The sequence below is a fragment of the Phyllostomus discolor genome, chromosome 1, assembly GCF_004126475.2.
Source record: "Phyllostomus discolor isolate MPI-MPIP mPhyDis1 chromosome 1, mPhyDis1.pri.v3, whole genome shotgun sequence".
NCBI lineage: Eukaryota > Metazoa > Chordata > Mammalia > Chiroptera > Phyllostomidae > Phyllostomus > Phyllostomus discolor.
In genome coordinates this window covers 132345549-132362555 of record NC_040903.2, presented here as the reverse complement: position 1 = coordinate 132362555, position 17007 = coordinate 132345549, and the positions used below count along the sequence as shown (strand labels likewise).

Sequence of the window (17007 nt, the reverse complement as noted above, 5' to 3'; positions counted from 1 at the left end):
CTTGTTACTTCCCTCCACCTGACACACCCATTCCCAAATTCTCACTCATATTCCAGCACTTAATGGCCCATGGCATGACTCTGATCATCACTGCCTGCTTAGAGTATTTATTTTACAATTGCGTCAACAGCTCAGCCTTCCTTAGAAAGCGTCAATGTAAATATTTTTTTAAAGATTTTATTTATTTATTTTTAGAGAGGGAAGGGAGGGAGGGGGGGGGGAGAGAGAGAGAGAGAGAGAGAGGGAGAGAAACATCAATGTGCGGTTGCTGGGAGCCGTGGCCTGCGACCCAGGTATGTTGCCTGACGGGGAATCAAACCTGCGACACTTTGGTTCACAGCCCGTGCTCAATCCACTGAGCTACACCAGCCAGGGCTATGTAAGTATTTTTTTAAAAACTCAAATAATGAGAGAAGTTCTATTCTCCTATACTGAACAACTTTTTTTTAAGTTACCATCTTCCAGAATGCTGTATTTTCTGCTCAATTTTGCTATGAATCTAAAACTGCTCTAAAAAATTAAGATTATTAATTTTAAACATCTTGAAAATATTGGGAAATTTAAAAATAACAGTAATCTCTAGAGCTATTTGTTACTGTAAAAACTGTCATACTATATCCCAAGTGGCTTGATAAATTTACAAAAGACCAGAGTGTATATAACCTTTGACCTTATAGGCCCCCAAATTTGATTTGCCAATACACTAAAGACAAATCTCGAGGAAAGACTGATACTAGCCATGGCTAAAAAACTCATGTATAAAAAATCAGAAAGCCAATTTATAAATTTACAATAAGAAAAATTATCACAGAAACCAGAACATTCAAACCCACATACTGGCACTATATTTCTCTATGAAGAAGCATCACTTATAATCAGATATCAATTATTAATTGATAATAAGGGAACCTGTTACCACAGGTGCAACTATCTGAATCTGTAAGTCCAACAGATTTTCTTTCTATAGATCTACATAAGGTCATCTCCAGTTTTATGGAAATAGAAAAAAATCAAATATTTAATGGTAGTAGCTTAAGATAACCTAGTAAAATTTTCTAATAATGGGATCTAATTTACTAGTAGTTAAAGCCCTCTTCTTCAGTGAATAAACACTAACAAAACATGTTGGTCTCTGATTTCTTTTTTTTTAAATTGATTTTAGAGAGAGAGACAGACAGACAGACCGACAGACAGACAGTGAGAGAAACATGGATCTGCTGCTCTACTCACCTACACATTCCCTGGTTGATTTCTGCTTGATCCCTGACTAGGGATGAATCGTGCAACTCTGGTGCATTGGCATGTTGCTAAAACCAACTGAGCTACCTAGCCAAGGCTCTAATGTTCTTTTAATATGCTCCCATTCTTACCGAACCCAGATCATGATAGACACATTCTTTACGAGTTAATCAAGTACAGTGAGCATTTAGCAGATATGGGAATTTTTTGTCTCCTTCAAGCAGTAGTTCACATTTTGGCTTCAGAACCCCTAACACACTAAATGTTAACACAAATAACACATTGTTCAAAAAAAGAGTAGCATTACTTTTACATTTTTGCAAGTCACCTGGATTTTCATATCTGCTTGCTTCTGTAGTCAATTGGATACAATATCACACAACAAGTACCTTCTGAAAAACTTTACTGTACACTTATGAAAGAGTAACAGTGAAAAATATATATGAATCTTAGTATTTTAATAAAAATAGTTCTGACCTCATGAACCTGAAAAGATCCTTAAGACTTAACATGGTGTAATCCACTACCTTCAAGTGGCTGTGGGGGGAAAAATTAAAGCATACTGGGTTTCCTTATAAAACAGGGGGTTAATTTCTGGAGTGCATTATTCCTATTGTGCTGGATATAGAAAATAACTTTATCATTTCAGATGAGTTTGGCATTTACACTTTATAGTTGTATTTTTGTTTTAAACAAATATCTAAGATACACCTCACAATCATTACACTGCCCCTAAACAAGCACTGGCTTATATAACAAACTGCCTCAAGACTTGGCTCAAATTAAAGATACATGTAGACTAAATATGAAGAAATGAAAAAAGAAATTCCATGCAAATAGAAATGAAAACTGGAGAACATCAAACATAATAGGCTTTAAAACAAAAATTTTTTAAAAGGACAAAGAAGGAGATTACATAAAGGGATTGATCCAAAAAAGGATTAACAATAGTAAATATCTATGCACCCAACATGAGAGCACCTAAATATATAAAGTAGTTATTCACAGACATAAATAGTACAATAATTGTAGAAAACTTTGATACCCCTCTCACATCAATAGATTATTTGAACCAAAATCTAATAATAATGGTCTTAAATATCACATCAGACAACATCAACTTAATAAACATACATAGAAAATTTCATCCAGGAAACAGATTTTGTTTTACGTGTACACGGAACACACTTCAAGATGGATCCCATATTAAGCCGCAAAAAAAGCCTCAATAAATTCAAGAAGATTGAAATCATATTAAGGATCTTTTCAGACCACAATGGCACTGAAACTAGAATCAACTACAGAAAGAAAACTGGAAAAAAACCCACAAAAACCAAAGGTGTGCTATATAAACATAAATATGCTACTAAACAACCAATGGATCAAAAGGAAATCAAACAAGAAATCCAAAATTACCTTGAAAACAAAAACATAACTTTTCAAAATTTATAGAATGCAGCAAAGACAGTTCTAAGACGGAAGTTCATAGGTGTACAGGCCTACCTCAAGAAATAAGAAAAATCCCAAATACACAACTCTATACCTAAAGGAACTAGAAAAATAACAAAATTCAAAGTAAACAGAAGAAAATAGTTAAGATCAGAGTAGAAACAAACAAAATAGAAATGTTTAAAAAAACAGAAAATATCAATAAAACTAAGAGCTGGTTCTTTGAAACATAAATATAATAAACAATTGTTTAGCCAAACTCATCAAGAAAAAAGCCCAAATAAAATCACAGCTGAAAGAGAAGTTACAACTGACACCACAGAAATACCAAGAATCATTAAAGAGTATTATGAACAAATATATGCCACATATTCAACAGTCTAAAATAGCCAGATACATTTCTACAAGTATATAACCTTCTAAGGCTAAATCAGGAAGTGGAAAATCTAGACAAACCAATTACTAGCCAATGGAATTAAAGCAGTAATCCAAAAACTTCCAACAAATAAAAGTGCAGGACTCAATAGCTTTACAGGTAAATTCTATCAAAAACTCAAAGAAAAGTTAAACCTTGCCTTTTAAACTGTTTCAAAATACTGAAAAGGAAGGAAAGCGTCCAAAGCATTTTATGAAGCTAACAATATTAAAACCAAATAAAAACACTACCAAAAAAATTATAGGCCAATATCCTTGAAGAACATAGATGCAAAAAATATCAACAAAATAATGGCAATCCAGATTTACCAATACATTAAAAGAATTATATACTATTAAACAAATGGAATTTATCTCAGGAATGCAAGGATGGTTCAACATCTGTAAATCAATTAATGCAACATATTGCATCAACAAAATAAAGGGTGAAAAATATAAAATCATCTCATACATGCAGAAAAAACATCTCACAAAATTAAACAGCTTTTTATAAATAAAAACTCTCAACAAAGTGGGTACTGAAAGAACATATCTAAACATAATAAAGGCCATACATAACAAACCCACATATGTATCATATTCAATGGTGAAAAACTGAAAGCCTTTCCTCTAAGATTAGGAACAAGACAAGGATGCCCACCATCACCATTTTTATTCAACATAGTACTGGAAGTCCTAGCCACAGCCATCAGACAAGACAAAGAAATGAAAGCTATTGAAATTGGAAGGAAGAAGTAAAACTCTCATTATTTGCAGATGACTTGACATATATAAAAATCCCTAAAGACTCCACCAAAAAGTTGGTAAAACTAATAAATGACCTCAGTAAAGATTTAAGATACAGAATCAATATACAGAAATCTGTTTTTTTCTTTATACCAATAACAAATAATCAGAAGAAATTAGTAAAACGATTCTACTCACATTGCATAAGAAAGTATAAAATACCTAGAAAAAATTTAACCAAAGAGGTGAAAGACCTAGGCTCTGAAAACGATAAAACACTTAAAAAAACTGAACAAGTTACAAATAAATTGGAGGAATGTATCTTGCTCCTGAACTGGAAGGATTAACATTGATAAAATGTCTTTATTGCCTAAAGTAACTTATAGATTCAATGTAATCCCAATTAAAATACCATTGGTATTCTTCTAAGAATTAGAACTAATCCTAAAAATTATATAAAGCCACAAAAGTCCCCAAATAGCCAAAGAAATCTTGAGAAAGAACAGAGTGGGAGATATCACACTCTGTGATATCAAACTACACTACAAAGCTATAATAATCAAAACAAAATAATACTGGCATAAATACAGATATATAGATCAATGAAAAATAAGAGAGAGCCCAAGAGAAATAAATCCTTGATTATATGGCAAATTAATCTACAATAAAAGAGGCAAGAATATAAAATAAAGATAGTCTCCTTAAACAAGCAGTGTTGGCTAGAAAGATTTATGCAAAAAAAAAAAAAAACCAAACTGAAATTGGACCACTTTCTTCCACCATATACCAAATGAACTCAAAATGAATTAAAGACTTTAATTCTCATTTGAGAAATGTTAGGCCTGAAACCCTGGAAGAAAAAATAGGCAGTAAAATTTCTGACATTGCTCTTAGCGATATTTTGGTGGGGGGAGGGGAGGGGGGACATGTCTCCTCAGGCAAAGGCAACAAAAGAAAAAAAAATGGGAGTACATGAAGCTAAAATGGTCAACAAAGTGAAAAAACAACATGCTGAATGGGAGATGATATCTACAAATGATACATCTGTTAAAGAGTTAATATCCAAATTATATAGAGAGCTCATACAACTTGATACCAAAAAAACAAATAATCAAATTAAAAACTGAGCAAAGAATTTGAAGACATTTCTTCCAAGAGAACATGTACATGGCCAGGAGACAAGGAAAGGTGTTCCACATCACTAATCATCAAGAAAATGCAAATTAAAATACCACAATGAGATACCACCTCACACCTGTCGGAATGGCTGCCATCAATAAATCAACAAACAAATACTGGAAAGTATGTAGTGAAAAGGAAACCCTCATACACTGTTGTTGGGATTGTAAACCAGTGCAGCCACTATGGAAAACAGTATGGAGATTCCTTAAAAATTTAGAAATAGAGCTACCACATGATTCAACAATTCTACTTTTGATATTTATCTGAAAACAGAAACATGAATTAAAAAAGATATATGCACCCCTATGTTGACTGTAACATTACTGGCAATAGCCAAGATTTGGAAGCAACCTAGATATCTATCAATAGATGAGTAAGTAGAGAAGACACACACACATACACACTCTGGAATATCATTTAAGAAACAGAAGAATGAAACCTTGCCATTTGTGACAATACAGGTATTATGCTAAGTGTAGTAAGTTTGACAGAAAAAGACAAGCACCATATGGTCTCACCTATATGTGGAATCTGAAAAAAAAAATGAATAAACAAAACAGAAACTGACCACAGATAGAGGGAATAAGTTAATGGGTGCCAAGGGGGGGATGATGGGGAATGGTAATAAAAATAAAATAAAAAGTAAAGACATTTTTACTAAACCCATTTAGCAACAGAAATACTAATGCTCTAGCTGGGATTGTTAAAGGCAAAATCATTATATGTCTACATACCTGATAATTACAATAATATATATTTTGTCTATACTATACTGTAAACAATGAGCCTTTGAAATAAGGAAAGAAACTATTTCACAGATTCCCAATCTTGTAAATTTTTTTAAGGTTTGTGTTTATTTTATTTATTTAGCATTTTTTAAACTGCTGTTCAAGTGCAGTTTTCTGCCTTTACCCCCCACTCCAGCCCTCCGCATCTCCCTTCCCTGTTTCCAACTCACCCCCTTGTAATTGTCCATATGTCCTTTACAATTGTTCCTGTAAACCCTTCACCCTTTTCCCCCATTATCCCCTCCCCTCTTCCCTCTGGTCACTGTCAGCCTGTACTCAAATTCCATGTCTTTGGCTATACTTTGCTCACTTGTTCATTTTGTTGATTAGGTTCCTATTAATGGTGAGATCATATGGTATTTGTCTTTCAGCACCTGGCTTATCTCACTTAGCATAATGCTCTCCAGGTTCCATCCATGCTGTAGCAAAGGGTAGGAATTCCTTCTTTATTTCTGCTGCGCAGAATTCCATTGTGTAAATGTACTATAGTTTTTTGATCCGTTCATTTATTGATGGCACTTCCAGCACTTGGCTATTGTAAATTGTGCTGCTATGAACATTGAGGTGTACAGGTTCTTTTGGATTGGTGTGTCAGGGTTCTTAGAATATAATCCTAGCAGTGGAATTGCTGGGTAAAAAGGAAGTTCCATTTTTAGTTTTCTGACCAATCTTGCAAATTTATCATCAGTATTAGTTAAGTTAAAATAGCTGTCCTACTACAATTGACTCTTAAAAACTAATTCCCTTTCAAAAATTAATCAGTTCAATGGAGTCACCATATTAAACTTTTACACTAAAAATCACTTTAAAAAATAATTGTCAGGCCCTGGCCAGGTAGCTCAGTTGGTTAAAGCATCATCCTAATGCACCAAGATTGTGGGTTCTATTCCCAGTCAGGGCACATACAAGAATCAAGCAATGAATGCATAAATTAGTGGAGAAACAAACTGATGTTTCTCTAGCTCTCTCAAAATCATTAAATACATTTTAAAAAATAAAATAATTTTTAGAATAAAAATAACATATCAGAGGACTTAGTTCCCAGCAGTATCATAAAAAAAAAATCCTGAAATCTCCAAGCACAAAACACCTAAAATTGGTCACATACAAAATATACCTTTACATAGACACAGACAGCAGTGCGGTGATTAGCAGAGGGAAATAGGCTGGAGGAGGTAGAAGAAAGTAAAAGGAAAAACTGGTGACGGAAGGAAACTTGACTTGGGCGGGGTTGGGAACATACAATACAACATACAAATGATGTACTATAAAATTGCACACATGAAACCTATATAATTTTATTAACCAGTGTCATCCCAATAAGTTCAATAAATATAAAATTATTTTTAAATATAATATACCTTTAAATAAACAACTCAAGTTTTCTAAGGATGTTCTGAATCTAGAACAAAATGGGAGTATTAATCCAGATAGACAAGTGAGCAATAAAACTTCTGACTGTTGCCTTGAACAGACAGTCTAGAAAGTTTTAGGTTAAATAGCCACCTGGACAAAGAAGAGAGAGAGACAGAGAGAGAGATAAGAGTCCTACACATAAGGCTGACCCAAAGAGGGCTACCATCTCAATGCAAAGACAAGCTAGGAGGGGAAGAAAAACAATAACTGAACTCCACAAAAAAATCAGTAAGAAAACCTGTCTATTAACTTAGGGTAGGTGAATACAAGGGCACAACAGTCTTCTTTGAAAATTCACATTCCCAGGCTGACCACATAACTTTGATTGCCACAAAGTGAGAAAAATCGTAAGCTGAGAATTACAACTTACAGTAAATGTAGGCTGGTAGGACCCCCAAATACCCTAGAGAAGTGCAAATCCTACAACCTAGGTTCCATCATAATTCTCACAAAATTTCAAAAAAATGCAAGCTCAAAACAAACTAACAAGAGTGAACAGACACAACACCAAGCCAAAACTGCAAAGGCTTAAGTTACTAGAATTACTGGAATGAGGAATATAAAATAAGCATTTTGATATGTGTTAATTAGGTAGGAAATGAAAATATAAAATATCAGCCTCTACAAAAAAGTGAGTAGGCAGATATTAAATGAAACTTTTAGAAATTAAAATATAACAGAATGATTAAAACTTCAATGAGGGGAATTCTGTTTCCAAGAGTATGGTGGCCTAGGTAACCCAACCAACCTTCTGATTGAAAAGACAAAAATGATAGATTTCTTTAAAAGAAATCTTAATCTTCCTAAATGCACTATGAGCCAAAAAATAGAAAGAAATATTCAAAAATAAAAACATACATGGAATCCAAACTCAGAAAGTTTCTAGGGGGAGCAATAAAGCTGACTTTCACTTTGAGTAGCACCAATTAGCTTGGTTTCCATGGAGTTATTGGGGCAAAGTAAGGAGAACAACAGGAAACTCGTAAATAAAGTTGGGATTCCAAAAGAGTAGCTATCATCAAGAGGCTGAATTAGAAATAAACCCACCCATAGCTAGATCGGAGTAGATAACAACAGAATTCTCCCCAGAAACACTGTAACCAAAAGCTAGCCTACTACAGTGTTCATATTATCTAGCTGGCTTGAACCCTCATATCAAGAATTCAGTTTAATGCGAGATTGGTAGTGTCTCTTGGCATCTAGAAGAAGCAAATGCAACTACTCTCTGAAGGAATCAATCTTTAATGAACCAAATCAAGAAATAAAGTCATGATGAAGTAAAAGCTCAGAATCAAATTTCTGAACTTCTAAAATTCACAAAATATGAGAAGAAATTCAAGAGAATACAGCACCATGAGAAACAGTATATAGAAACAAAATACGGCAGAATTCGACCTATAAAGGTCAATCGATAAATATAAAATAACTATGTTTAGTGGTAATACATAACTATAGAATAGAGACAATAAAATTGACCAAGCAGAATGGCCAATTTCCAGACACAGTTGTAATTAAGGAATTATCCAGATTGCAGCAGAGAGAGAAAAAGAGTTGGAAAATATGAATGAGAGGTTAATAGGCATGTATAAAGTGAAACTAGTTTTCCTTTCTTGCTCCCCAGCCATCCTGGCAGCAGCTCTTGGCTGTGGGCCATCTTGCACCTAAAGCAGGAAGTTGGTGGCCGCAAAAAGGACATAATGTCACTAGAGTCATTCAACTCTAGGTTCCAACTTGTTATGAAAAGTGGAAAGTATGTGCTGGGGCACACGCAGACTGTGAAGATGACCAGATGGGGCAAAGTGAAACCAGTCATCCTTGCCAACAACTGTCTGGCCTTGAGGAAATCTGAAATAAAGTTTTATGCCATTTTGGCCAAGACTGGTGTCCATCACTACAGAATAAGCGTGCTAGCTATGACTGATCCAGATGATTCTGATATCATTAGAAGCATGCCAGAATATCATTTTCACCAGAATGGACTGGTGAAAAGTAAATGATGCAAATTTTTTAATAAAACTGGCCAGAGCTTGGTTTAAAAAAAAAAAGGGGGTGGGGGGAATCTCACATATATCTTGTTAAATCATAGAAAAGACAAGAAAAATAGTGAGACAAAGGCAATTATTTTAAGAGATATTTAAGTAAATAATAAATATTGTTAGATATTAAATAAAACATTTAAGAGATAATGGCAGGGTGGTGGTCTTGTTCTCTGCCTTTCTCTCATGTCTGCTGACCTTGCCCCACTCTTGTCAGTCTCTGGCTTGATGTCTCCTTGAGACAAAGCACCATGCCTTCAATTAAGTTGCAGAGTTGTGATGGAGAGGTATTTGAAGTTGTTGTTGAAAGTGCCAAACAAATATGAGCCTCTCCAGACCATGTCTGAAGACTTGGGAATGGATGATGAATCAGGTGATGATAACCCAATTCCTCTAAAAATGTTAATGTAGCAATATTTTTAAAAGATCATTCTTGGTGCACCCACCACAAGGATGACCCTCCTCCTCCTGAGGATGGTAAGAACAAAGAAAAGTGAACAGATGATATCCCTGTATGGGACTGAGAATTTATGAAAGTTGACCAAAGGGACACTTTTTGAAATTATTCTGGCTGCAAACTATTTAGACATCAAAGGTTTGCTTGATGTTACATGCAAGACAGTTGCCAGTGTGATCAACAGGAAAACTCCTTAAGAGATTAGCAAAACCTTCGATATCAAAAATGACTGAAGAAGAGGAAGCCCTGGAACTCAAAGAGAAACAGTGGTGTGAAGTGAAATGCTGCACCTGACACTGTAAGGACTGTTCCAAATACTAGTTGCACTGCTCTGTTTATAACTGTTAACATGAGACTAACTAGTTGCTGCATTGTTTACAAACAGTAAACAATGCAGCAGCAAACCAACTGTATTTGCAGACTACTATTCTCATTGATTTGTAGTTTGGATACAGATTCCAAACCTATGATCAAAAGTTTCTTTTTTCTTTGTTCTGCATAAAACTGAACTGTGAGTTCTCTATAGAAAGTAGCATTTTGGGCTTTCCCTCTTTTTGTAAAGCAATTTCAATTTGCCAAATCTAAAAACAAATATAATGAACAAATTCCTGGAAAAATAAACTTATTCAACTGACTTAAGAGCTAGAAAACGTGAACAGTTCCATTAACTTTATATTTTCCCACAAACAAAATATTCCAACATCATTTGTCAAGTACCTTCCCTTTCCCATTTATCATATATCCAGTCAACACAAACCCTGAACTTGGCAACTCGAAACTGCCAAAACTGGACAAAGTGTTACCAGTTTGTTTCTTAGCTTAATGCTGTCTCATGCTTTGGTTTTACATGCTAATCAATGTTTAGAATTGCTTTGCCAGGAGCTCCCTGGCATGTGAAAGCAGTATGGCACAGAATAAAGAGCACTGACATGTGAACCAAGATCTGGAAATTTTAGTCCAGAATATACTACTTATTTGCTGTGAGATTTGAATAATCCCCTTCAGCTACAAAACTCAATGATGTTTACCTACAAAAGTTAAATAATTTTGCTAGTAAAAGCAAATGATCAGTTTTCATTTATTTATGAACATAAACAAATGTTTATTGGGTTTATTGTCCACAAAATTTCTATGTAATTGAGAATGTGCACTTAGGAATTTCTAGCTATCATTATGTGAAATAGCTTTCATTCTTTTCATTTCTCTCTCCTTCTTCATTTTATTCCCCAAATACCTACCTTAAGCAACTTTAACTTCAGAATGCATTTGAGGACAAAACTAAGCTTCTGAAAGGAGGATAAAGGCAATTAAAACATCACTTCTTATACTGAAAAACCACTTTCATTGATTGAAGAGTGAAGGATGAAGTAACTGTATTATACTTAATCAAATGATAGAAAAGTTTCAAACCACAAAGAGAGTAGCTAAGAAAATTATTCCGATAAGTATAAGAGGTAGTTACTAAAATAAAACTACCATAAACTAAAAAATAAAATAGAAAGTACTAAAGGATTACACATAATAAATTTTTAAAACTAAACATGAACTTTAAAAAACACTTTCAAGAAGAATAAATTTGAAATAGCTATAAGTCAGCACAGGAGCGGGTAGAAGTAGGTTCACAGTTGTTTGTATGAAAAAAGACATAAACAGTAAACCTATTTTTACCCATCCCTGCATATTCAATATTAAAGACAAAAACCTCTATTACAAATTAAAAATACTGAGAGGTATTTTACCTGACGAAATATCTCTGTGACAAAGTTTACATTACTTCTTTTGGAAGAAAAAACTCTGCGAACTATTTCAATGTCTGTCAGATGCTCTTCATCAATACTACAGAGACTAGATGAGCTAGGTTCTCGCTCTGTCAGAGTGCTTGTATTAGAATGAGACTGTTCTGGTTCTGTAGTTCTATCTGTTTTATCCGCATTATCATTTTTGTTTTCTTCTCTGGATACCAAACTAGCTGCTGCTCTCTAAAATAAAAATAAAAACAAAATGGGGAGAATATCATAATTTGTTATTTCTAATAATAAATACTGGCAGAATCCAAAGAATTCACTCTAAATAATTAAATGGCAATGCAAATAACTCAACATCTAAGTGATACAGTGATACTCATTAGTCATCTACCCATCCATAATTAGATTTGCTTTTCAGCATGTTTGCAGTATAAGGAGGTTACTAATTAAAGCTGGGTAAAAAATAATAATGCAGATGGAGTTAACTCAGAACTTCAATAATAAACAAACATCTTAATATTGAACTGTTTGTTCAATAAAGACTTAAATTTTAAAATCATCTTTATTTTACTTTAGACAAAAATTACACAAGTAAAAACTTCTCAAAAAAACAACATCAAAGAAATGGAAGAATATTTATAACAGAAGTAGAAATGAAGCCAAAACAATTTTTAGAGATCTCTATACTCTAGTAACTTAGTAGAATTTTCACCATGACTAAAGATGGAAAGTAAAAGTCCTAAGGTGATGATAAAGAAATTACTACCATGGTATGAGAAAAGCACTATTCAGTAAGTATGGTAAATTACTTTCTGGTAAGTTACTCAATTTTTTTATCTCAGTTTTGTTGTCTATATAAATAAGAAGGTTTAGTTAAATGATCTCAAATGTGCCTTCCCAATAAAAAATCTCTATGATTTTAGTCCATTAAGTTCTGAGACGACAGTTTCTACAAAAGTTTTGAGGAAAACACACCACATAGCTACATATAAATAGGAGGCTAAGACGAATGTAAGTCAGATTTTCTAAATGCTAATGAACTAATTAACACACATTATAACTTTACATAATTTTTTAAAGATTTAATAAGTTGCCCTGGCTGGTGTGGCTCAGAGGATTGAGTGCTGGTCTATGAACCAAAGGGTGGCCAGTTCCATTCCCAGTCAGGACACATGCCTGGGTTGTAGGCCAGGAGCCCAGTAGGGGGCGCGTGAGAGGCAACCACACAATGATCTCCCTCTCTTTCTCCCGCCTTTCTCCCCCTCCCTAAAAAAAAAATCTTAAAAAAAAATTTTTTAAAGATTTAACAAGTCATAAAAATATATATGGTGCAAGATTTTTAAAATTGCATGACAAAATCTGAAAAAAGGAAAATAAAATAGTAAAAAAATACTATAATATGTACAAGTTCAGGAAAAAATGCATATTAAGGAAAGAATTTAAAGTGAAAAAAATTTACTTAAAAATAATAGATTTTAAAATATTAGTCCCTCCATTGTATAGCTGTATAATTTTATACATTTCTGGACTGTGTCCTTGTTGGAAAAAAGGGAATAAGTTGGTGACAAGGCTTTAAATCAGCAATCTATTACTGCCTAAAAATCTAAAAAGAACAATGAAGGTCCTACAATCATTTGATTGCAAACTGTTTCCAACTGCAAAAATTTACTTGTAAAACCCAGGATATTTTTGTTCATACAACTCAGGTTATTTTTAGTACTATAAAATTAACAAACTATAAAAACTGAGAATCAGGTATGACTGAAATTATTTTCTATACCTTCCAAGTTTTATTTTTTTCTTAAGAAAGCTGTTGGTCCTATTATCAGGGAGACCTGAGTAGGGGACTCCCTCTGCTCAGTTTTTGTCTCCTCACAAGAAAAGAACAGGAGAGAGACAACACGTACATAGGAAATGAGATACCAAGTTTATTGATGAAGTACACTTGAGCACAAAGCTACAAGTGGGCATCCAGCTAGTCTGAGTGCATGGACTATTGGGATTTTAGGGGTTTTATGCTTACAGCCAGCTTCTAGGTTCCCCCTCCTAGAAGATGGTTCCCTAGAGGGAAACTTCTCCTCTCCTTTGCAGACCTTGGGATGAATACACAGTTTCAAAGGCTTTGTTTCCCATGTAGTGGAAACTATATACAGAGAATTTCAAGCTCCCCTCCTCCTGAGCCATCAAGGTTTTTCTTGTGACTTTCAAAACACTTGGCAATCTTACCAGACCAGGCTCAGGACTGCTGAGTTAATTGGTGGGGCATGTCATCCTCTCCTTCCCTGCCTTGGTTTACTATCTATCCTGCCTAAAAGTTCTCTAGTTATTGTTAAAATCTGGATTTACAAAATATTTTTATACAAAGCAAATATTACTATTATTTGATTTAAATGTACTCTAACCTAAGGCAAATAAGTTGACAAATCTCTTAAACCATCTCTAACTTTAGCAAGTTATGTGTATATTACCTGAATATTCTTTGGCAAGACTTCACCTTCCATCCCAGGAATATGAGGTCCTGTATGTGGCTTTGGCTCAAGCCAGAAAGAAACTAGCCAACGAATGACAATAACACGAGCCTTAATGAAAGGCTCCTTTGTACAATATATTATTTCATTGGTTTCAGCATCCTTCTTTATCATAACATAATGTGGCTTTGGTCTCATCTGTGGGATATCTATGCAAAATAAAAGGAAAAGTAAGTAAGAAAGGACCTATACTTAGAAAAATCTACATTTTAAACATTTTTTAAAAACTGCAATGATACCCTGGTTTTAGAAGTAGATTTAGTACAAAAATGACATTTTAAAATAATGTGCTAAATATTAGCATAGAATCTAGAAGAGTAAAACATATAGAAACAGGTCTTTTTGAAAAAATATCTTTAATAGGCTCAATGAATCCTGTCTGAGTAAAGAGAAGCTTCTGAAATTTAAAATTAAAAATTGTATTTAAAATTAATGAGAGCTCACTTCAAATAACCTAAGGTTGAGACACACATTTTGAAGTTATACAAAACATGAGACTTTTTCCTTGATTTTTAAAGCAAATAATGTTCCCAGTGGTAAAGGCTTGCTACTTTGACTAATCTAAGTCATTTCTACTAGCCCTAATAGTTTTGCCTATGCCTGTTAGTTGCCTAAACTTGGCAGAGCTTAAAATAGAAACATCTTTTGGTGAAAAAGGACATTTGCACATACAGACTACCAATGCCTTCTGTATATAGCAGAGGTCTGCTTCTAACCCAGGATTTGTCTGTGAGGCTCTAGGCTCAAGGTTACAACAAACTTCTTGGCACTGCCACTAAATACTGGACAAGCGATGACCAAAATATTAATAATGTAATTATTCACACAGAATTTGATTAAGACATACTAAACTGAACTCCTGGGGGAACCTTAAAAAGGAAATTTATAATACAGTGAGACCTGTCTCATTCAATAGGTGAGATCCAGAAAGTAAGCTTTTAAAAAATCTCTTCACTCTCAATGAAAATATCCTATTAATAAAAATTCCACTTTCAGTATTATCAACATCTCTAATCAATTAATACAAATATTAAATGTTATCGGTTTTCTGCAGGTAACAAGTATCATCTTTACACTGAGGTATGTTTTATTCTTATGTTTGATTTTTTTTTAGAAAATTTCCAAAGATTACCTACCAAGTACAGGATGATATAAACTGTTCTCCTTGCACATGTTTGGAAAAATATAAGGCAAGTAGTACTTCTTAAAATGCGAAAACAAAAATGAAAATCCCCTTTCTTGGTTTTCTTTGTTCTTCCATTCTAAACTTTTTACCTAAAATACACAATATAATTAGAATCATTCCAGAAGGAATAAACAATTATTAGTTATAGTAAATAAGTTTATAAAAGGTTACTTGAGCCATATACGGAACTGTTACACTGTGAAGATATATAGCAATATGCAAGTATGTACATATATTTAAAGAACAAATCTTAAAAACCAGTCTAATGACACACAAATACATTACATAGGTTATATTCCAAAAATCTTAGAAGTTAAAATGTGCTCTGGAAAACTGTCAAAGTTGATTCAAAACTCAGTTCTACTAATAACAAAGATACTAATGTACTTTTCCCTCTGCATCTTCTAAAATAATTCAGCCTAAAAGTTGCACAAAATATGCAACTTTTGTGCAACAAGAGGGGGCAGGGGAAGTGAAAGCAACAGCCATCTAGTGCAGGTAATCACAGCCTAACCACAAGAAGTAGGGCATCCATAACATGGGTATAGGCAGTAGTAGCCTAGAGTGGATTCAAGAGTCAGAGAGGTGAGGGCAGTGTCCATAAGGTGGGGGTGTGGGGGTGACAGCAGGAGGAAACAAAGCAGTAAAATATGGGGTGTGAGAATTCCAGTAGGGTGAGGAAGTTATCTAAGTATGAGGATGGTAAAGGAAAAAAGTGGGTGCCAATGAAATACCAATATATACTCACTTTAGAATGGCTAAAATTACAGGCTAACCTTTCCAACTTTTGGTGAGAATGTGAATCAACTTTCAGTCTCATACACTGCTGGTAAAATGTAAAAGGGTACAAACATTTGGAAAGCAGTGTGATAGTGTCTTAAAAAGTCAATACCCACCTACCCTTCAACTCAGCCATTCCACTACTGGGTATTTACGCCAGGAAAAGTTTGTGTCCACACAAAGACTTATTTACCAATATTCATAGCAGTTTTATTTGTAATAGCCAAAAATGAGAAACAACTCATACTACCATTAACAGATGATTGGATAACAAATTGTGGTATATCACTAAAATGGGAAGGTACTCAGCAATAAAAAGGATCAAACTATTAATACGTAGAACAATACGAATGATTTTCAAAATAATTATGCTGAAAAAAAGAGTGAGACCAAAAACAAACAAAAAACTCATGTACCATATAATTCTATTTATATGAAAAATGCAAATTATAGAGACAAAAATCAGATCAATGACTGCCTGGGGATGGGGTGGTGGGAAAGAATGGATTACAAAGGGATCCAAGAACTTTTACTGGTGATAGAGATGTCCATTATCTTGATTGTGGTGATAGTTTCATGGGTGTAATCATATTGTTTATTTCAAACACTGTAGTTTATTGTACCTTAACTATATCTCAATAAGCCAGTAAAGCAATTTTTAAAATCTACATGAAGTACAAAAGTGTTTTTTTTAAAAAAACTGGCAATAATGATAGCAAAAGCTATGCACTATAGAACATTCACTGTGTGTCATGCACTTTTTTATTCTAAGTACTTTGCACTAATTTTTTAAACATCAAACACCAAAATGGGATAGATATTATTTTTATCTCTATATTAAGTACAAAGAAGTAATCTACCAAAGGTCATACTACACAAGATCCAAACCCTGGCAAACTCATTCAAGGTCCAAATTAACTTCATAATGTTTGTTTCTGAGTGACAGAAAATTTTTGTGTTTGGAAAAGTTATAAGAAATGTTATGTGCTAAGAGTGTTTGCATCAGTCAGAACAAACTCCCTTCATATCTTAGAGATGAA

General features: G+C 33.8%; 1 protein-coding gene and 1 pseudogene across 1 annotated transcript in view; one reads left to right on the top strand and one right to left on the bottom strand.

The window, feature by feature from the left end:
* RALGAPA1 (Ral GTPase activating protein catalytic subunit alpha 1) overlaps nucleotides 1-17007 on the bottom strand; it is a 276187-nt gene that overhangs the window by 204220 nt on the left and 54960 nt on the right. The window contains exons 8-10 of the mRNA XM_028505505.2: nucleotides 15138-15276; nucleotides 13942-14150; nucleotides 11468-11707 (exon numbers count right to left, since the gene is read on the bottom strand). Coding sequence (XP_028361306.1) covers nucleotides 11468-11707; nucleotides 13942-14150; nucleotides 15138-15276 — 588 coding nt within the window. The remainder of the gene's footprint in view (nucleotides 1-11467; nucleotides 11708-13941; nucleotides 14151-15137; nucleotides 15277-17007) is intronic.
* LOC118501317 lies at nucleotides 7860-10077 on the top strand (annotated as a pseudogene).